The sequence below is a fragment of the Paroedura picta genome, chromosome 5 (genome assembly GCF_049243985.1).
Source record: "Paroedura picta isolate Pp20150507F chromosome 5, Ppicta_v3.0, whole genome shotgun sequence".
Classification (NCBI taxonomy): domain Eukaryota; kingdom Metazoa; phylum Chordata; class Lepidosauria; order Squamata; family Gekkonidae; genus Paroedura; species Paroedura picta.
The window spans coordinates 126309140-126330649 of NC_135373.1; the positions used below are offsets into that span (position 1 = coordinate 126309140).

The 21510-nt window shown below is 53.5% G+C and overlaps 1 protein-coding gene across 2 annotated transcripts; it reads left to right on the top strand.

The window, feature by feature from the left end:
* The first annotated feature begins 1366 nt into the window (after positions 1 to 1366).
* CEP41 (centrosomal protein 41) lies at positions 1367 to 21510 on the top strand. Of its 2 annotated transcripts, none has more exons than XM_077340389.1 (11): positions 1367 to 1502; positions 6393 to 6456; positions 9130 to 9177; positions 13366 to 13427; positions 14775 to 14844; positions 16072 to 16216; positions 16847 to 16998; positions 18411 to 18478; positions 19130 to 19244; positions 20182 to 20400; positions 21304 to 21510. In XM_077340389.1, the coding sequence occupies exons 1-11, from the start codon at positions 1470 to 1472 to the stop codon at positions 21447 to 21449; spliced, it is 1122 nt and encodes a 373-aa protein (XP_077196504.1). In that variant the 5' UTR covers positions 1367 to 1469; the 3' UTR covers positions 21450 to 21510. The 2 variants fall into 2 exon arrangements, with proteins under 2 accessions (XP_077196504.1, XP_077196503.1); XM_077340388.1 differs by having other exon boundaries at positions 1382 to 1502; positions 6390 to 6456.

Consider the following 21510-nt stretch of genomic DNA (forward strand, 5'->3'; position numbering starts at 1 on the left):
CCCAAGGCTAACAACGTATGAGGCGGCGGCGGCAGGGGGGCTTTCATTCGTGAGCCCCTGCTTGCTTTTTCATGAGCAGCTCCAGCCCTGCCACAAATTTTGTGAAAACAAAGTTTGAGTCGAGTGGATGTTGTGTCTTAGCAAAATTGGTTCAAGTGGGTCGCCAGGTTGGCCGGAAGCAAGGAGTTGGTTCATACATGCCACTTTTCTCTACCGGAAGTGGCTTCCAATTGCCTTCCCCTTCCTCTCCCTCCACTGTGGGGTCGGTGAGGCTGAGAGAGCCCTGATATTCCTGCTCGGTCAGAACAGCTTCATCAATGCTGTGGGGAGCCCAAGGTCACCCAGCTGGCTGCAGGTGGGGGAGGAACAGGGAATCCAACCTAGCTTGCCAGATTAGAAGTCCGCTGTCCTAACCACACCACCAAGCTGGGGCCCCTTTAAGACCCACTAATTAATGTTGTGCTTATCTATACGTTGTATTGTTTTCTATGTTTTATGTAAACCACCCTGAGTCCCCAGGAAGGGAGGTATATAAATGAATATAATAAATAAGAAGTCAGTTTATTTCATGGGGCTCCCTCCCAGGAAAGTGTTCCCAGGCTCACACAAGGAGCTCCATGTGCAGCCCGATCTTATTCCTTTTTCCTGGTTAGAAAGTCCTGCTGTTTTCCCTAAAGTTTGCTCCCAGGGAAGCGTGCAGGGAGCACTGGGTCCAAGTGGGAGTAATACTCCCCGGCCAATGCACCAAGGATAGTAGCTAGATCCAAGCAAAGACGGCTTATTCCTCATTGGGTGACCCTCAGCTAATTCAGTCCTCCTCTCCGTCCTCACGACAACCCTGCAAGGCAGGTTAGGCAGCGAGGGCAGGATGGGTCGAAGGCCACCCCACAGGGCAGAGATTCGAACCTGGGTCTCCCTCAGCTGAGCGGAATTCGCACCCAGGCCTTAAATGCCCACCCTTTGGAGAGGGGGAGAAGAGCAGCCCACCCGCGCATGCGCTCCTGCCCTCTTGGGGTCTACTTCGCCTCACTCCCCCTCCCTTTTTAATCCCGCAAACTGCGGCGCAAGGACACCATCTCGGCGAGCGTACTGCGCATCCCTGACGTCACAATGCCCGTAAAATAAAAAAAGTCAGGGAGACAAGCCCGCCGCGGAGGCGTCCCGCGTCGCCCGGGCAACCACGGACGCCCGTTGTCACAAGCGGACCGCGCGCGCGCCCGCCTCCCTCACAATCGGCCTGAGCCGGGACTTGACGAGGGGGGAGGGGCAGAAAGGTGAGGAGTCCGCTCATTGACTTGAAGGGGGCCCAGCGCGCGCGCCGGCCGGGATTGGCCAGCCCGCGGCGTCCGCCGGCCAATCAGGACGCAGGACCGCACCTCGGGAAGGCGTGGATTGGTGGGGACGCGCGTCGGCGCCGGGACGGGGGGCGGAGCCGGCAGAGAGGACGGCGGCGCTGACAGTTGGGCAGGATGTCGGCGAGGCGGCGCATCGGGGACCCCGAGGTGAGGGGCAGGGAAGCCCCGTCGACGCCCCCTCCCCGGAGCCACGCCCCCCGGCGGACCCCGCCCGCGAGGTTACCAACCTCCCGGTCGGGAGAACCCTGGAGGCCCGGGGGGGGGCTGGGAGAGGGGAGGGGGAGCCCCGCAGTGTCCTCATGCCGCCGAGCCCCCCCCCGCCCACGTTGCCCTGGAGCCCCTTGGGATTCTGGGGCATCTCCAGCCCCCGCCTGGAGGTTGGCAACAGGGCTCTTTAGGGCGCTTGGTTTCTCTCTCCCCTCTGCCCCTTCCTCCAATGCAGGGTAGTCCAACTGCGGCCCTCCAGATGTCCGTGGACTACAATTCCCATGAGCCCCTGGCAGGGGCTCATGGGAATTGTAGTCCATGGACATCTGGAGGGCCGCAGTTTGATCACCCCTGCTCCAATAAATGTGGCTTCCCACATCTGTTCGGGGGAGGGTGGGTGGATGGGTGGGTGGGTGGGGGGAGTCTCGTTTAAAAGCCTCACACCCACCCCCCTTCCAATCTCCCAATTAAACACTGAATGGATGGCCCTTCTCTCTTGATCCCAAAGTCGCCCCCATCCCGGCCAGACTTTGGCCCTGGCTGGGCCCAAGATCTCCCTCATCCATTGGTACTGCCCCCCACCCACACCCCTTACCCTGTTTAAATCCATCATGATGTTTCCCTTCCTCCCCTCCTTCCTCCCCTGACCTTTCATGTGGCCAGAGGCAGCTTGGTGCAGTGGTTAGAGCAACACTTCTCAACCAGGGCGTCCAGAATGGGTGGGAGCTAATTATTTTTTTATATTTTTTAAAAGGTTGTTAAAAATTTCATCTCCGGTCATGTCAGCTTCCCCCCCCCCAAATGTTCAATGATGGGCCTGGAAGAGGTGGGGCCCTGGGTGGGCGTGTCCGCAGCTATGCTACCCAATTATATTTTGCACAATTGCGCCCCTTTGGGGGATTCTCAAAGCCTGAAGAATGTTTCAAGGGTTTCACAATGGTCAAAAAGTTGAGAAAGGCTGGATTAGAGCGTTCGAGTAGGATCTGGGGGCCCACGTTCGAATGCTGCCATGGACTCTTGAGTCAGTCACAGACTTCTAGCCTGACCTACCCTGCAGGGCTGTTGTAAGGACAAAATGGAGGAGATGAAAGCCATGTATGTTGCTTTGGGTCCCCAGTGGGGGTGATGGCCGGGTGTAAATGAAGCAGGTAAAGCAAATCCTGACAGTTTTCCCTTTCCCATCTTGGGCATCCTGCAGGACTCCCCGGGAACAGTGAAATTCCCACTAATTTTTCTGCCAGCCATCTTCAGGTGGTGCTGAAACGCAATTTCCTTTGCCAGGGTGCAGGGTGCAGTTCTTCTGAAGAGGGGAGGAGAGATCTGATGTATGTTTGAAATTCCACTATGCAAAGGGCCTTGGGCCATGAGGAAGGGGCGGTATATGAATGATTATACGAGATGTAAATATGTTTTGCAAGGTAGACTCTGGCTCAGAAATCTCATGTGGGCCCTCTGAAGTCACTGCTGGTCACAAAGATTCCGAAACCTTGCAATTACTAATATCCCTCACCTTCTCCAATGGAATAGGCTGCCTAAGGAGGTGGTGAGCTCCCCCTCACTGGCAGTCTTCAAGCAAAGGTTGGATACACACTTTTCTTGGATGCTTTAGGATGCTTTGGGCTGATCCTGCGTTGAGCAGGGGGTTGGACTAGATGGCCTGTATGGCCCCTTCCAACTCTATGATTCTATGACTCTGGTTGAGGCCTGTTGACCCAGTGGGAGTCTTGAAAGCTTGACTGAAAAGTTCGAGGACCTGAGTTCAAGTCTCTGCTGTGGATTTGGAGAAGGCTTTTTCTGGCTGGAGTTGAGGTTTTGATGTGGCTGAGTGTGGCAAGATGGGCTACAGTGCTCCTGCATGGTTCAACTGTGTCGCCTTTGCGTCTTTTTGAAGGGTAGGATCCCATAGCCTGTTTTAGCTCTTGTTATCAGAGGCTGGGAAACCCCACCCGCCCATACAAACCCATTCCAGTGGGTAGCCATATTGGCCTGAAGCAGCAGAACAGAGTACTGTGGTGCCTTTAAAACTAACACAGTTTTATTCCGGGAGTAAGCTTCCATGTGCGTGCATGAAAGCTTGTATTTGATGACCAGTGCATGCATGCAAAAGCTTATACCTTGAGTAAAAATGTGAGGGTCTTAAAGGTGCCTCTGGACCCCAACTTTATCATACATCTCTTTGTTCGACCTGTGATGGGCGGGCGATTTAACCTACCCATTAGAAATGCCAGCTACATCTCTGGGGATTCCTGGAAAAGATTCAGATTTTGTGGCTTGTTTTCACGGTAATCGTTCAGTCAACACAGGGCTTTATGTTGTGATGAAGAGCTGCAGCTTCTAATCTGGCAAACTGTTTGATTCTCTGTGCATGCTCCACATCTAGCCAGCTGGGGGAACCTTGGGCTGGTCACAGTCTTGCAAGAGCTGTTCTCAACGAGCAGTTCTGTCAGAGCTCTCTCAGCCCCACCTACCTCTCAGGGCGTCTGTTTTGGGGAGAGAAAGGCGATTGTAAGCCGCTTTGAGACTCCTTTGGGTAATGAAAAGCGGGGTATAAAAATGAACTCTTTTTCTTCTGCCGCAAAATTGTTTTCAACAATGTGAATAATTTCATTGAGCCCAAACGGCAGTTTGTGCATCACTGCTCTCCCCCGGTCCAGACTGCATGCTGGCAGCATCCAGAATAGCGACCTCTGTGTGGGTGCGTGCTTTTTGAGCCCATGAACAGAACAAGGGAAGAGCGCTGTTCGGAAAGTTTGCCACGTCCCTCGCCTTGCACGGTGGATTAACTTGGCCCAAGCTGCAGCTCAGGAACTATTAATGTGCTGCTGACTTGTACAAGCGGGGCTCTGTTTGCGTGCAGCTGGGCCCACCCACGAAGCTTCTCAAAGTGGATTGGAGATGCCCCACCGCCAACACTGAACCGGGATAGGTTCTTCCTTCTCAGTGCTGCAGGGACCTCCCCTGAACAGTCTGTTTAAGTTTGCTGTATAAGAAGGCTCTAAAAATGATATCAGGAAACCAAGCATGTAGGTAAGATTTCCCCAGTTGCTTAGAAAACTTACTCCTGGCTTCCAGGAGTTCTGGCTAGAGACTCAAAGGCAGGGGTAGTCAAACTGCGGCCCTCCAGATGTCCATGGACTACAATTCCCATGCAAATGCTGGCAGGGGGCTCATGGGAATTGTAGTCCATGGACATCTGGAGGGCCGCAGTTTGACTACCCCTGCTCAAAGGCATAAAGCTGGCTTTAAGCCAGACACCTCGTTCATTCCATACTGTTGCTTGCACTGAGTAATTGGGGGGGGGGGCAGCATTTCTGAACTCCCCCCCCTTCAATTCTAGCAGCGCGTTTCTGTGTTTCTTATTCAGACTTGGTGAATGCTTTATTTTCTGGCAAAACATAAATTACTGGGTCCGCGGCACTCGTTGCCCTAATTTTTTTTTTAAACAAATGGATTAAAGTGTGATTCGGGCAGGTAGCTGTGTTAGTCGGGAGCAACAGAACCAAGTTCGAGTCCAGTGGCACCTTGAAGGCCAACCATGTTGAATTCTGAGTCTCAGCTTTGGTGTGCAGGGCAGGCCTGCTTCTTCAGGTCTCTGACACACTGTGCCTGCTCATTAAAAGCTGGGACCCAGAATCGAACTTGGTAAGTCTTAAAGGTGCCCCCGAACTCAAACTTTGCACCAGGGTTAGTCCTTGCATGGAAGCTTATGTAGCGCTCATGTCGATTGATGAGCCGGCTTCCTCTCCTCCTATGCTTGAGCCAGCTGCAAAATTCTTGGCCCTCTGGGTTTGACTGCAGCGTTGGTCACAGCATCCCATCTTTTGCCAGGCGAAAAAGCAAACAGTGGATTAATAAATCCCAGGTGGGCTTCTCTGACCCTCCCGGGCTTTGTTTGGTTGGCTTTATCAGGAGTCCAGATCCTCCTGTGCTCCTGGAAAGATCTGGGAAGGGGCTGGAGTGGACTTAGGGCTGCTAGCTCTAGGGAAATTTGGAGATTTGGTGGGGGGAGCCTGGGGAGGGCAGGGTTTGAGGAGGGGAGAGACCTCAGCACGGTACAATGCTATACAGCTCCCCTCCCATGCAGCCATATCACCCAGAACAGGGGTAGTCAAACTGCGGCCCTCCAGATGTCCATGGACTACAATTCCCAGGAGCGAATGCTGGCAGGGGCTCCTGGGAATTGTAGTCCATGGATATCTGGAGGGCCGCAGTTTGACTACCCCTGACCCAGAGGATCCGGCTCCTGTTACCCGGAGATCAATTCTGAATAGCAGGAGATCTCCAGGGCCTGCCTGGGGGTTGGCAACCCTAGCTGTGATTAAACGGGTGTGGTGAGACATCAAACCCTTCTGATAGTGTGGCAGTACAGGAGAGAAGGACGAGGGTGTAAACAGGGCCTGCGGGGTGAAGGGATTTGATCCCAAATCAGACCTGTGGGTCTCTCTGTCTGGGAACAGTCATGCCTTTAAGGGGGCTGGCCAAACCAGCAGGTGGACCAGGCCTGGGGATGGAAATGCTGGGCCATTTTGTGCCATTTTGTCCAGGGGGACTGATCTGTGTCGTCTGGAGATGAGCTGGGATTCCAGGAGTTCTCCTGCTCTGGCCTGATGTTTGGCATCCCTCCCCAGGCCCCTCTATGCCCCCAGGAGCTCTGCTGCATTGGGGGATGCTGCGGGAATGTGGTTGTGGAAGGCAACGGTTGGGTGTCGGGTGTGATGAAGAGCTGCCTGTGCCTCTTGGCGGCCCAGGCCTTGGGCTGAGGACTGCCTCTCCCCAGGTCAATAACCTTCACAGGTGTCTCTCCTTTTTCTTTTCTCTTTTCAAAAGCAGTTTTTGACCAAGAGGATCCCACAGAATCCTAAATATCAGCACGTAAAAACTCGCCTTGACACAGGTAAGTGGAAACCTTTTGTTCATCTGGCATACATCCCCCCCCCCCCCGCAATAGAGTTGGAAAGCATATCCAGGGTCATCGAGTCCAACCCCCTGAAGAATGCAGGAAATTCACAACTACCTGCCCACTGACATTGACCCCAATTCCATGCCCAGGTGTAGCCCCCCACCCCAAAACCAGAATCCCTGGCCAGTCTGGTCCGGAGGAAATTTGCCTCCTGACCCCTAAGTGGCAATCGGCATTTCCTTTTTGTTGTGGTTGTTTCCAAATATTTTTTATTGTGTTTCCCCAAAAAATCAGCACAATTATACCCACCACCCAAATACAGATGAAAGCATCTACAAAACACAAATGGGAGCACATACGTACATAATCAAAACAAAACATCCAGTTACAAAATTTACTGGACTTCTTCCCTACCCCAGTCAAGTGAAAAAGTCAAAGCTAGTTCTGTGGCACAAAATTATACATGTAATCTGTTTGCCATCTTGTGACAAAATCTGTTTGCCATCTTGTGGCAAAAAGATTTTAAAATCTTTTTAATTAATTAATTTCTGCCTCGCTTGAAATAGGAATCTTTGGCTCAGCGCACAGTATCTAGACAAAGATCTTCCCCTTGTTTTATTGATCCAGAAACATCTGTAGCAGTTGTACCATCCTACCCATACAAATCCTTTTTGTAGCTGTAAGAAGGTGCCAGCTTTGCGTGCTTCTGATCTGTGATGTCATACCTGTGATGTAACAATGTGCCTCTGTGACTCAGTTTCCAGTGTCATCTTAATTGCAGACTTGGAAATAGAAATAGAAATGCTGACTTGACAATAGATAGCCCCTTGCTTGATCATCTCAGGTGACTCGAACCAGCTCCAGGCAACCATGCTGGGAAGCACAGACTAGTGGTCATTTGGTTTATTAAGTAATTTGCCAGAGTCTGATAGAGCCCTCTGAATAAGACTGTAAGAGAAGCCCTGTTGGATCAGGCCAGTGGCCCATCCAGTCTAATATTCTGTGTCACGCAGTGGCCCAAACCCAGGGGCCATCAGGAAGTCCACATGCGGGGCCAGAACTCCAGAAGCACCCCCATTGTTGAACCCCCTCCCCACCAAGCACCAAGAAGACCAAGCATCACTGCCCCAAGCAACGTACAAAAAGCCATGTTGGATCCCATCCAGTTCAACACTCTGTGTCTCACATTGGCCAAACCCAGGGGCCACCAGAAGGTCCATCAGCAGAACTCTAGAAACCCTCCCACTGTTGAACCCCCCCCAGGCACCAAGAAGACCGAGCATCACTACGCCGGACATAAGAGAAGCCATGTTGGATCAGGCCAGTGGCCCATCCACTCCAACACTCTTTGTGGCCCAAACCCAGGGGTCCTCATGGGGTCCACCGGTGGGGCGAGAACTCCAGAAGCCCTCCCACCGTTGTTCCCCTCCCCCAAGTGCCCCAGACAGAATGTTCCATCTAGACCTTGTGGTTAATTAGCACTCCTGGTCCTCCATCGGGTGGGATGGTTCTGTCCTCTTGGCCTGGCATCAGCTCTCCACTGTCTCGGGCAGAGCTCCTTCTCCACGTGTTGCCTGAAGGCCACGTTTGTGGGAAGCGTTTGGCGTCTGTCTGCTAGAGACTTGGTCGTGTTTCTTAGGGCAGAGGTGTCAAACCTGAACTGGCTGAGAACGGGGATGTTGGCTGAATGATGGCGGGAAAGTCAGGTGGGTTGAAGCAGCCCATCCAAGTGTGAACTAGGGTTGTGGGCCTCAGCCGAAGCGCACAACTGTCGCTGTGAGCCCAGGGGCACCTTGAAGACCATCAAAATTTGATTCTGGGCATACGTTTCTGTATGCATGCACACCAATTCTCCAGATACCTTCTGTTTCAGCGTACCTGCATGCACACGGAAGCTTATATCCAGAATCAAACTTTGATGGTCTTCAAGGTGTCCAGGAAGTCAAACTGTGCTCTTATTCAACCACTCACAGGGGGAATTCAGCATGACTTTCTCCCATGTGCTACAGGGTGTGCCGCAAGATGTCTGAGCTCCCCTGTGGGAAAAGTGAAACAGACTTCACTGCTACTTTCCTGGCAACCCTAGAATCGCTTCAGTCCACCACTCCCTAAAATCTGGCTCAGCGTTACGTGTTACACTGAGAAACTGGAAGGGAATTATGTCTGGCTTCAACCAGGGCCAGGTCCTTTTCTGCCCTGGCTCCAAACTGGTGGAATGAGCTCCCAGAAGAACTGTGGGCCCTGACAGAACTGGGCCACTAACACAGGGCCTGTAAGACGACGCTCTTCCGCCAAGAATTTAATTGGGGCCAATGAACATCAGATAACATGATTAAACAACATCCAGGCTCCCTTTATACCCCCCCAAAAAGCCTCTCTGAAAAACCTAAATCTCTCACTGGTCAAATTTGTTGATACAGCTGTTAGATTGTTGATTGATTGATTGTTTTTACATGATTTTAAATGTTAATCATTGTTTATAACTTATTTATTATTTACGCTTATGTTGGGAGCTGCCCCAAGCTGGCAATGCCGGGAGGGGAGTAAGTAAATAAATAAATAAGTGCCCACACCCCAAGGTCCCTGGACTCAGATCACGGTAAATTTGTTAAATTCCAGGCTGCCCTTGGTGAGGAAGCATAACCGGGTGTGCATTCTTGCTTGCAGGTAGCAGTATGACGAAATACACTGAGAAACTGGAAGAGATCAAGAGAAGTGAGTCATGCCATATGTTGGGGACGGGGGAGGGGGGAGGCGCAAGGGAACCTATTGTGAGGAACCCAGAGCTTGGGGAGAGCACATGACCAGGCATGGGGTGTGAACGCAAAGACCTGACCAAGGCACAGCGAAGAGCAGAGATCCCCATCATGGTGATCCCCATCACATTGCTTTAGGATGCTTAGGGCTGATCCTGCGTTGAGCAGGGGGTTGGACTAGATGGCCTCTATGGCCCCTTCCAACTCTAGGATTCTAGGATTCTATGGTGCCCATAAAGACCTTTCTTCGTGCCCAGCAAGGGTTTTTACAAAGTTGCTGGAGCCAGAAGGGTCTTTTGCTCAGCGAGGGTTCTGACTGGCCATTGGAGGTTTGATTGGCTGTGCAGATGTTTTTTTTTAATGTTGCTTTGGCAGCAGCTGCCCACCCCCCACCACACAGCACTGTGTGACTGAAGGTGAATTGCTGCACCTGCTTTGTGCCTGGCTTCTGCCATTTTGCAGCTACAACTACTAGACCAGGGGTGGTCAACCTGTGGTCCTCCAGATGTCCATGGACATCTGGAGGACCACAGGTTGACTACCCCTGTACTAGACTGTATCAGCACTGCAAAAGGTGCCTGCAGGCCCGGAACTCCAGGTGTTGAGCACTCCAGAGGAAAGAGCTGCCTCCTTTTTTCCATTGGGCTCCCACAAGCCGTCCTGTGCCTCTTAGGACTGGCCTCTCCTCTGGTGTTGAGAATTTCCCACTGTTCCCTGCAACAAGATGGACTAGAAACTTTCCCCAAAACAAATGCTGAAGTTCTGGGCTCAATTCCTTCTGCGCCCACGCCCGCGAAGAAGACCTGAGAACTACGTCCTTTGAAACCATTCCGAAGACGAGGGGAAATTGGTACTTGAAACACAAAAGCGTTTCAGGTGACTTTGTTTGCAAAAAAAAAAAAAAAAAGTGTGTTCCTTTACAAAAACGGCCTTGATTTGTTGTTGTCGTCAGGTGGAAAGAAACGTTCTTCAGTTTCACAACATCCTTTTGTGCCTGGATTGGTTCGAGTCCCGAAATTCTAGCCGCGTTCTCATTGGCGCCCCGGCCAGAGGACACATTGTTTGTCTTTCCGGCCTCTTTCTCTCTTGTCCCAAGCCAGCGTCCCTTTTGTGCAGAGCCTCTCTTCTGCTTCGGTCCCACCTCCAGGAGCCCAGGCGCGGGACCGTTTGCATTGGGGCTCCTCTGAATAGCACCTTGTGTGTTTGAGCCCTTTGCCAATCGCCTGGATTTCTCATGGATAGGCGACACCGGTCAGAGCCCCAAGCGTTAAATGCCCGGGACAGGGTCGCCTCTGTCTCGCGGGTAACCTAAGAGGGGTGGCCCCCTCGGGGCTAGAAAAGCAAAACTCGGGAGCCAGCGAACGCAGTGCTCATTTGCCTGCATGGTGGCCCTGGGAGAGAGTCCCACCACGCTGATTTCAATGTCGCGTCATCACTAGCCAAGATTTGGGTGCTTCTCCGCCGTTGTACCTGGGTCTCCAGTCCAAGATGTCCCGAAGCCTAAACGGACCTTCGGAATGGGCTCCAGGTACCTAGCATGGCAGGTGCTTCTCGAAAAGTGTGCCGTGGACAGAGGGAGAGGGTGGGGGGCTAGGACTCTGTATCACTTTTTAATGCTTAGTGTTAACGTTAATTTGAATGGGTGGTAATGGGGTCATACTGGTTTTTTATCGTTTCATTGTGAACCGCCGAGAGTCCGAATGGAATGCAGCGGTGTATAAATACAAAAAATAAAAATAAAAAGTAAATAAATCTCTTCTTGCACCTCCCGAGAGTTGGCTTGTACAGGAAGATGCCAGAGGGCAGATTTTGGACACTGGGGAAGGAGGAGGCACACGGTAGTTGGTTTGCTGCTGCTGCCTTCTCTTCACAGCATGAGGGCCGTTGGCATTGGAAACGTCGGCTTCTGGAGCCACTTGGCTAGGAAAGAGACTAAAGGGGAGCAGCCCCATCCTAAACTGAGTTAACTTCAGAACGGAAGAGAAGCCCTGTTGGATCCGGCCGGTGTCACACGGTGGCCAAAACCCAGGGGCCCTCAGGAGCTGATGGACTTAGAAGACGGCTTCTGTTTGCCCCGTCAGTCTCTTTGGGGAGGAAGGGCCGTCCAGTCTTCAGTGTTAGCTGGAAGCAAGGAGGGGCCTCGTAGCTTCTCTTGCTGAGGTCATACGATGCTCTCCGCTTGGCAGGGGTCTTTCTGCGGCTTGCAAGGCAGGAGGCGTTGGCTCGTGGCTGCCTGGAGGGGCTGCGGCGCAGTGGAAGAGTGGGCTTTCCTAGGACGATCCGTGGGGGATGGGCGAAAGTGGAGCGGTCCCTCCTTCAGGCCCTGGGTGATCTTCTGGGCCCTTCTTGACTCTGTAAAGGCAGCAGCAGGGGCTGCAATGCTCTAGGTGTGGGACAATTCTGTCCTCAGGTGAGGGTGGGAGCGCTGGGGCTCAGCAGGTATTTGTTTGATAGACCTGGGGAAGGGACTATTTTTATCTCAGCCTTCTGTTCCCTCCCCAAAGTGTAAAATGGAAATAAGAGTTACCAGGCACAGTCTGCTGGGAATGTCTCTGTGCAGGCTGTATTGAAACAGGGAGGGCTACTTGGAGAGGTTTTAGTTGCGCTTTTGGCCAGTCCTGGAGGACACTGGCTATTGGGGGTGAATGTGGAGGGGGGGTGGGGGTGGGCAGGATTTTCTTGAGGTTGCTGCAGCTAGATAGGTCTTTAGCTCCTTCCTGGGGAGCTCCAGAAATGAACTGCCTGGCAAAGGTGACGCTGCTTGGAATCCATGGGGAGCAGCCCCCTGTTCAGCCTAGGGCCGGGGATAATTCGACAGACAGTAATGCAAGCCCCCCCTGCCCCCCCCAACACAGACACGTGTCGCTCCCATTGTTTTTAAAGTCTTTTAATGGGTATTTTAATGGGGATAGGATTATTGTGACCTGCCACGAGCCTAGGTCTAATTAATAATAATTGATAATCCCAGACTTGCTGACTTAAATATTAGGTTTGTAAATGTACGAGCATCTCGGAAGCGTCATTACACTGCGCTGAGTTTTTAAGGGAAGGGTGAGTCATACTTTTAATAGGACCAGGAGGTCTGCCGTGCTGGCCTGCAGGACCAGAGTGAGCTTCAAGTCCAGAGACCAAAAGGGTTTGGGAGTCCAAACTCCCTCCATCCCATAGTTGAAGCTCGAAGGTGCCCCTGGACCCCAGCTCTCTTCTCTACCTTTCAGGCTGCCCTTCAGAAGCCCAAGAGCCAACCAGGAAGAAGAAGAAGAGTTGGTTCTTATATGCTGCTTTTCCCTACCCGAAGGAGGCTCAAAGCGGCTTACAGTCGCCTTCCCTTTCCTCTCCCCACAACAGACACCCTGTGAGGGAGGGGAGGCTGAGAGAGCCCTGAGATGACTGAAGAAGAATAAGAGTTGGTTCTTAGATGCCGCTTTTCTCTGTGGGGTGGGTGAGGCTGAGAGAGCACTGATATTACTGCCCGGTCAGAACAGCTTTATCAGTGCCGTGGCGAGCCCAAGGTAACCCAGCTGGTTGCATGTGGGGGAGCGCAGAATCGAACCCGGCATGCCAGATTAGAAGTCCGCACTCCTAACCACTACACCAAACTGGCTCTCAAACAGGAATGAGTGTGAAGCTATACAATCGCAGTAGTCTCAGAGGGGGGGCTGTGTTGGTCTGCCACAGAAGAAGAAGAAGAAGTGGTTTTTATACTCCCGCTTTTCACTACCCAAAGGAGTCTCAAGGCGGCTAACAGTTGCCTTCCTAGGGGGTGGCAGGGCTGAGAGAGCTCCGAGAGAACAGCTGTAACAGGACTGTGACTAGCCCAAAGTTACCCAGCTGGTTGCATGTGGAGGAGAGGGGAATCAAACCCGGTTTGCCAGATTAGGAGCCGCCGCTCTTAACCGCAACACCAAGCAGAAGAGCTGGATTCCAGTCCAGCAGACTCGGAGAGACCCGCACGATTTTCAGGGTAGGAGTTTTCAAGAGTCCAGTTTCCTCCCTCGGATACGTGTAGGATCGAAAGCTCCTCTCCCCCAAATCCTGTCAGTCTTGAAGGTTCTGCTGGATGCGAATCAAGCTGCACAGCCAGCATGGCATCTGCCGTCCGAGGACTGGGTCTGCTCACCCCTGGTGCCCCTTCTCTGTTTTCCAGATTACAGGTACAAGAAAGACGAGCTGTTCAAGAGGCTGAAGGTGACGACTTTTGCCCAGCTGGTAGGTGTGGCCGGCCTCTGCACCACTCTCTCTGGAAGAGAGTCCTGCTAGCAACACGCCGAGCTTGTGCAGGAGGGGGTTTGCTGAGTCGTGGGGGGCCAGTCTCACCTTCTCGTGCCTTCCTAGTGTGACTGCTGAAACATCAGGCCTTTGGATCAGACAGCCACTGAGTTGGCAGAGGTCTTCCAGTCCATCTTGCTCAGTGCAGGACCAGCCTCAGGCATCCAGGATAAATATCTGTCTAGCCCAGGGGTAGTCAAACTGCGGCCCTCCAAATGTCCATGGACTACAATTCCCAGGAGCCCCCTGCCAGCATTTGCTGGCAGGGGGCTCCTAGGAATTGTAGTCCATGGACATCTGGAGGGCCGCAGTTTGACTACCCCTGGTCTAGCCACTATTTAAAGAGAGGGAGTTCGCCAGCTCCTTAGGCAGCTGCTTCCACAGGTGAACTGTTCTGCCTGTGGACATTTCCCCCCCTGATATTAGGTGGTACCATTCTGCACATAGTTTAAAGCCATAGCTGGGGTCCTCTCCTCTGCTGCCAGTGGCTCCCTGCCCTCCTCTAAGTGACAACCTTTCAAATCCTTCAAGGCAGCCATCCTGTCCCCTCTCAGCCTCCTTTTCTCCAGGCTGAACATCCCCCAAGTCCCTCCGCCTTTCCTCCTAGGGCTTGGTCCCCAGGCCCCAGATCCTCCTCGTCGCTCTCCTCTTCTCCCTCTCCATTTTGTCCATATCCTTTATGAAGGGAGGCCTCCAGAACTGCACACGGGACTCCAGGTGTTGTCTGAGCATACAGAACTACGAGGCAGCGGTAAAGAAGGCGAATGCCGTCTTGGGCTGTATCAACAGAGGCCTCACACTGAAATGTCACGGTCCCGCTGTATACCACATTGGTCAGACCCCACCTGGAATCCTTTGTTTAAAGGATTTTCAGAGACCGGGTTGGCCAGTCTAATCTCTTCTCACCTTCTTCGCATGACCGCTGAAACGTCAGATCTCAGGACTACAGGAATCTGGGGTGTGCCTCTGGCTCACCGTCCCCAATGCAGTCACGTCCCACAGCAATATGGGTGGGGCTTCTGAGGAAAGGACTGTGTTTCAGTGCATGCACAGAGTGCTTTGATCTCCCTTTTGAGAAGGTGCTCCCCACGTGGGCACTCCAGGAGGAGGTCTTCCCGGGCAAAGAGGGGAGGGCTTCCAGAAAGCCGAGAGCCCCAGCGTTTCTTTATTTCGAAATTAAGCACAGAGCTCTTGGAAGCCCCTGCCCCTCCCCATCCCTGTGTGGCATTTCTGCTTTTGTGCACCTTGTTGAGCTATTTCTCCGCTTCTGCTTCCCTTTGCCGACAGGTGATCCAGGTTGCTTCTCTCTCTGATGAAAACTTAGAAGTCTCACCGGAGGAAATTCAAAAGCTAGACGGTAACGACCTGGACTCTTAGCTGAAAGATGCGGTTTTAAAGGTTCCTGCGACCAAGCTTCTGGTGCCAGCTCAGAAATCATAGAATAATAAAGTTGGAAGGGACCTCCTGGGTCATCTAGTCCAACCCCCTGACCTATGCAGGACACTTCTTGAGAGAGAGCTAGGGAGGGGAGTGACTCAGGAATAGAGCAACTTCTTGGCAGTTTCAATCCAAAGTACTTCCAGTTAAAAGGGCCGAGTCGGTAGTGATGGGAAAGACCTCTTCCTGAGACCCTGGGAGAATTGCTGCCAGTCTGGGTAGACAATTCAGACCTTGAAGGTTCTACTTAGTAGAAGGTAGTTTCATGTGGGGGTTCCGTTCTAGGGAGGAGCTGTGGCCCTGTGGTCTATCCTCCCTGTGGCACGCAGGAGGTCCAGTCCCTGGCATCTCCAGGTAGAAGGATCAGAGGCAAGGTGAGTGACCCTTTTCTGCCCGAGACCTTGGCCAGCTGCTGCCGGTCTGAGCAGGAGACGCTACTGACCTTGATAGCCTGATTCAGTATAAAGCAGCTAAGCGGGAGAGTTTCATTCAGAGAAGAGACCATGGTTCAGAGTAGAGCAACTGCTTTGTATGCAGAAGGTCCCGGGTTCAATCCCCGGCATCTCCAAACTTAAAAGGTCAGGTAATAGATGGCATGAAAAGCCCTGCCTGAGTCCCTGGAGAGCTGCTGCCAGTCTGAGTAGGCAATACTGACCTTGGGATCTGGTTCAGCATGAGGCAGCTTCATGTGTTCTGGATCCGCCATGTGAGAGCCCTTTAACCGGCATTTCCCAATATTGGGTCTTGATCCTGCTATGTGCATCACCAGTGCCCTGCTTCTGTTGCATAGCCCCTTCCTGACTTGTGCGATTAATTTCCCCGCATGCAGGGATCCACAATTGCTTGTGCCTTTACGTGCTTTGACAAGGTTTAAAAATCCGAAAAGCATGCACCCAGAGCTTTGCGCCTGTGTTGTTGCTTGTCGCGACACAAGCATTGTCCAGTCGGTGCTGAACACAAAGAGATGACCATTTCAAACATAGAAAAGTCCTGAAAAATTGCCTTGCCGCAAACAGAGAGCAACTTGAAACCAGACACGGAGGCTGCGGCAGGAAAGAGCTTTCCCTTTGGCGAAAGAGGGCTGTGGATGCGAGGCCAGATGCTCCGGAAAGGCGCCTGTCGCTAACCCCTCTCTGTTCTCGTTCAGACGGTGATGCTTCTCCTGCGGACAACAATGCTGAAGTCGCAGCGGAGACCAACGGCAAAGACAGCCCCGGTGAGAAGCCGGCCAGCCCCATCCTGTTCATCAACAACACCGGAGCTGGCGAGTCCTATCGCTCCACCTTGCAGAGGTACTGGACCGTCGGCATCTCTTTTCCATGTGATTTTTCTTCGCCCTTGACCTCCTGCAAAGATGGGATGAGCACGTTTGAAAGATCCGGTCGTGCCGGGTCAAGGGGCTACAAGCAGGGGGGAGATGGCATCGTCATTGAATGCTCCAGTGAGCTCGAGACATTACGATCCAAACTGCAGGTTCAGCGGAATCCTTTAAAAGTCTTCAGGAGAGAAAAAGGAGCCTTCCAGAAAGTGGGCTGAACTGGTGGAGGCACAGGCATTTGGCATGCCAAAAGGGCCACCCCCCAGAAGGCCCTGCTCCGTGTTCTTGGCAGACGTCCCTGCCTGATCAGTTCTACCTGGAATATCCTTGGGACCTCTGCCACCTGGGGCAGAAGTCCCAAATGAGTTCTGGGGCCCTGTGGCCCACCGTGACACCTGTCCTGGTGCCTGCCAAGGTTTTGGGGGAAATGGATAAGGTGGGGCTTGCCCAGAAGGGACTCTTATTGGTAACGGGAGCTCTGCCTGGCAGTGCAGATTTGAAGGAATGTATTTGTGGCAACAGTCACCACAGTGTAGGTTTTATTGTAGACGCAGAGCGGGGTGTCCTTGGTGGCAGCCTGGCTAACGGCCCTCCTTTCCCTCAGCGTGATAAGCGGTGTAGGCGAGCTGGACCTGGGGAAGGACGCCCCGAAGAAAACGGAGATGAGTTCGAGAGCCGAACCTTATCCCGACTGCCCCTTCCTGCTGCTGGACGTGCGAGACCGGGACGCATACGAGCACTGCCACATCATTGGAGGTGAGGGGGAGTGCGCCCTCACTGGCCCTCTCAAGCCTCGCCCCCCCCAGGTTCCAAAGCAGCCGTTCTCAACAGGGGCCCCGGCACTTTTGAAGGGGGCCACAGGCTGAAAAATAGGAGCCCCAAGGGTTTGGGGGGATAACTGAACCAATGAAGTACCCTTTTTTGTCATGTCTGATGGCATTCACTGCCAGAGAGTTCAACCTGGCTGTCAGGGGCTCATGGGAATTGTAGTCCGTGAGCATCTGAAGAGCCATAGAATTCCCCCTCTGAAACGGACGTCTTTACCAAAGGAATTGTTTTCTGGCCAGGAGGGCTGGCAACCCTGGATCCCCAAATATGCTTGGGTTGGGGTCATGTCTCTCCATAGGTGGGTGTGAGCTGGCAGCTGTATGCAAAAGTAGTGGGCTACAGGGATCCACAGGCTACCTGGGGCAGCTTCATACGGACCCATTTTGTCCTCACAACACCCCCTATGAAGATAGATCAAGATAGGTAGCTGCATTAGTCTGTCTCTAGGAATAGAATCAGAGTCCAGGAGCACCTTTAAGACCAACAAAGATTTATTCAGGGCATGAGCTTTCGAATGCTCACTCGAAAGCTCACGCCCTGAATAAATCATTGTTGGTCTTAAAGGTGCTCCTGGACTCTGATTTTATTGTGCTACTTCAGACCGACACGGCTACCCACTTGAATCTATCCTCTAGGAATAGAAAGGAGGCAAGAGTCCAGGAGCACCTTGAAGGCTAACAGAATTTGTGGCAGGGGAGAATCTCCTGAGGGTCGCTGTTCACTTCGTCAGATACAGCTAGAATGAAAGTCCATCAATCCTTATATCACGCCAGGGTCCAAGAGCACCTTAAAGGATTTGTGGCAGGGGAGGAAGGAGCTTTTGTGAGTCAGGGCTCATTTCTTCAGATCCAACTAGAATGTATCTGAAACTCAGCCGTGTACCTGGAGAAGTGAGTCAGGACTCCCGAAAGTTCCTCCCTGCCACAAGTTGCTTTAGTCTTTCAGGTGCTTCCGGACTCTGGCTCTAGTTCCACCCCCACCCCCTGTCAGGCTCCTCTCCAATGAGAGAGCCGAACTCCTGCAGAATTTGCCGTGGGCTGCCCCCTCCCACCTTGATTTGGGAGGTCGACTGTTTCTCTTTCTCTCCCCTCCCATCGGCAAATGAGCCAAGGGCAAAGGAGGCGGGGAGAAGGCCCTGTGCCCCCCCTCCTGCCCTGCAACGCTTCCTCTTCCAGCTTCTGCAGACTCCCCAGTGGTCCTCAAGGGCTGCCTTTTCCAAATGAACTCCGATGTTCCTGTGCTTCCCTTGTGCAGTAGCCAGAAACAGCCCCCTGCTCTTGTGAGTCGTTCTTCTCAGTTGCTTCCTTTCTAAGCTGTCCTTGTTTTCTCTCTCCTTGCAGCTCACTCCTACCCGATCGCCACGCTGTCCAGAACCATGAACCCCTACACGAACGACATCTTAGAATACGTATCCTTCCCCAGTGGGAGGGGGCAAAGCACAGGGCCTGGGGCAGGGGTGCTCTTGGGGGGGCCCACAGTGGGAGGGCGCCTAGAGTTCTGGCTGTGCTGGGGGACCTGAAGCACCTGGGCTTTGGCCACTGTGTTAGACCTGATGGACTATCAGCCTGATCCAGCATGGCTTCCCTTATGTTCTTATGTCTCAGGCGGTGATGGGGGGGACACAGTTGGAGGGCTTCTGGAGTTCTCGCCCCGCTGGGGGACCTCCTAATGGCACCTGGGTTTCGACCAGTCCTGGGTGGGCTTGATCCAAGATGGCTTCTCCTATGGTCAGATGGGTTTCCTTCCCGTGTTGCTGCAGGCAGCAGAAGGCCGAATCAGGCACTGGCTCCTGAGGGAAGTGAGGCTCACCTGCCATCACTATCCCAGACGGAAGACTCGGGGCAGAAAAGAGTCCCTGGGTTGGCTGATCCCCCCCCCCCCCGGTCAGTTGACTCCAGATGTGTCCAAATCTCACAGCTGCTGCTCATCATGTGTTGCATTCGGCATGATGGATTCGGCAGTCCGTGATTGGGGGGGGGAGCAGTGCTGCCGGCTGTTTGCTCACTCCCAGCGCCCAGTTCTGTTCGCCTTAACATCACCCCCCTCCCCCCCCCGCCAGAAAAACGCCCACGGGAAGATCATCATCCTTTACGATGAGGACGAACGTCTGGCCAGCCAGGCGGCCACCACCATGTGCGAGAGGGGCTTCGAGAACTTGTTCATGCTCTCGGGAGGTAGGGAAGCCCCGGAAGGTTTGCTCCGCAGCTCTGGGACTCCGTGATCCGAAACGTATCCCCCCTCCTTCCCCCCACCCACGAATCACACGAGCCGGAATCAAGGAATCGCACGCCCCCTGGGGTGACTGTCCGGCCCGAGGAGGTGGTGACGGGACCCGGTCCAGAGAAGCAGCAAGGCGTTGGCTTGGTTTGATCCGAGCCGGGCATGGGGCCTTCCCAGAATTCTCCTCCACGTCCCCTACAGGGAGGCGGTTAAGGCGTGCACGCCATGAGAGTGTGGTGTCGTGGTTGCTCTGAGTAGCAGGTCCTGGGTGGTCTCCCATCCAAGTCCTGATCAGGGCTTACCTTGTTCACCTTCTGATATCTGATGAGATCAGACCGGCCTGGGCCACCCAGGTCAGGCCAAGAGACCTTCGGGGGTTAGGGGTTTACCCTTGCTTGCCTTTATAACCCCTGACTTCCTTGGTGAGTCAGTACGGTGTCGTGGTTAAGAGACTCCCAGGGAGTCTGTTGTGGGAAGAGGAAGGGAAATTGGTTGTTAGTTGCTTTGAGAAACATGAGGCTTGCTGGCTGACCTTGGACCAGTTCTAGTTCTCTCAGAGCTCTCTCAGCCCCACCTCCTCCCAGGGAGACTGTTGTGGGGAGAAGAAGGGAAGGGGACTGGAAGGCTCTTTGGGCAGTGAAAAGCAGGGAATAAAAGCCAATTCTTCTTCTTATTTTTGGTGGCCTCCCATCCAAATACAAACCAGGGTCAACCCTACTGAGCTTCTGAGATCTGACAAGATCAGGCCAGCTGGGGGCGCTGCGGTCACTCTTGTGGGCAAGCTGCTTCGCCTGGAGGATGGCAGGACCCGCCCCACTTGGAGCTTGCTCAGCCACCACCTTTCCTTATCGGAAGAATCCCCCTCTTCAAATTGCCTCCTTTGCCTCCCAGGTCTCCGCGTCATCGCTCAGAAGTTCCCGGAAGGCCTGGTCACCGGCTCCTTTCCCGCCTCTTGCCTCTCGGCCGGCCAGCCCGGCAGCGCCCGGAAAAAAGCCACTCCCAGGCAGCCCCCGCCCCCTCCCTCGGAGAATAAATGGAGATTTACAGCAGAGGATCTACAGAAGATACAGTACTACCTAGAAGAGGAGCAGTTGCCTTCAGACACCGCCAGTAAGGACTTGAGATTCCCTGCCGGGAGGCAACGTCAGGGGAAGGCCTTGGCCTCTGTGTCCTTTTGGCCTTCCAGAGGAGCTGGTTGGCCCCTGGGTGAGAGGGGAGGCTGGACTGGAGGGACCCTCCCTGGCCTGACCCAGCAGGGCTCTTCTAGTGTTCTTATGAAGCCTCGGCCTCCCTGCCCTGTTGTTGGCCCTCCAGCTTGGCCATTGTGAGCCAGGGCTCTGGACTAGATAGATCTTTGGTCTAATCCAGCAGGCTCTTCTGATGTTCAGGTCCTGAAATCCACACTCATTGGTGTGTTTCATTGGGGTAACCTGATTCTGAGGACCAAAACTGTCCTGTATCCCCGATTGACCTTCCATTCTGTGGCACGGTGGTCTAGGGCAGGGGTAGTCAACCTGTGGTCTTCCAGATGTTCATGGACTGCAATTCCCATGAGCCCCTGCCAACATTTGCTAGCAGGGGCTCATGGGAATTGTAGTCCATGAGGTTGACTATCCCTGGTCTAGGGCTCAGGGGCCTGCACATTATGGTTGGTCTATCCTAAGTCAGCACCACCGCCTCTGATGGGCAGGTGGCTTCCAGGGTTTCTGCTACTGCTTAGCTTGCTTAAGTGCGGATGCCCAGATTTGAACTCAGGGTCTTTTGTACGCAAAGCAGAGGCTCTGCCACTGAGCCACAGACCTTCTGGAGACCGTCTCCCGCAGCCACCATTTTGTGGCAGCCGTTTTGTGGGAGTGCCCACCGTGCCGTGTCAGAATTCCAGAGGCTCCCGCTGGCCCAAAAACATTGGGCACCCCTAATGTGGTCCTTTGTATGCCGGTCCCAGGGAAGAGGCCCGTTTTCTCAGCAGAGACACTCCCACCTCACTGCTCCTTTCTGTCCTCTCTCCTCCAGGCCGCCTCAGTCGTGGCTCTTCCGCCCGAGACTCCAGGGCCGTCGCCGTCAAAAGCAGCCAGAACCTCCCAACCAACACCTCGGCCGTGGCCCTCCCCACCCGCTCCCTGAGCAGCGGCAGCCTGCAGAACAAGCCGTGGAGATAGACAGTGTCTTTCCCCCCACTCCAATAAAAAGAGACTCCCGGTCCCGGGGGCCCTTTGATCA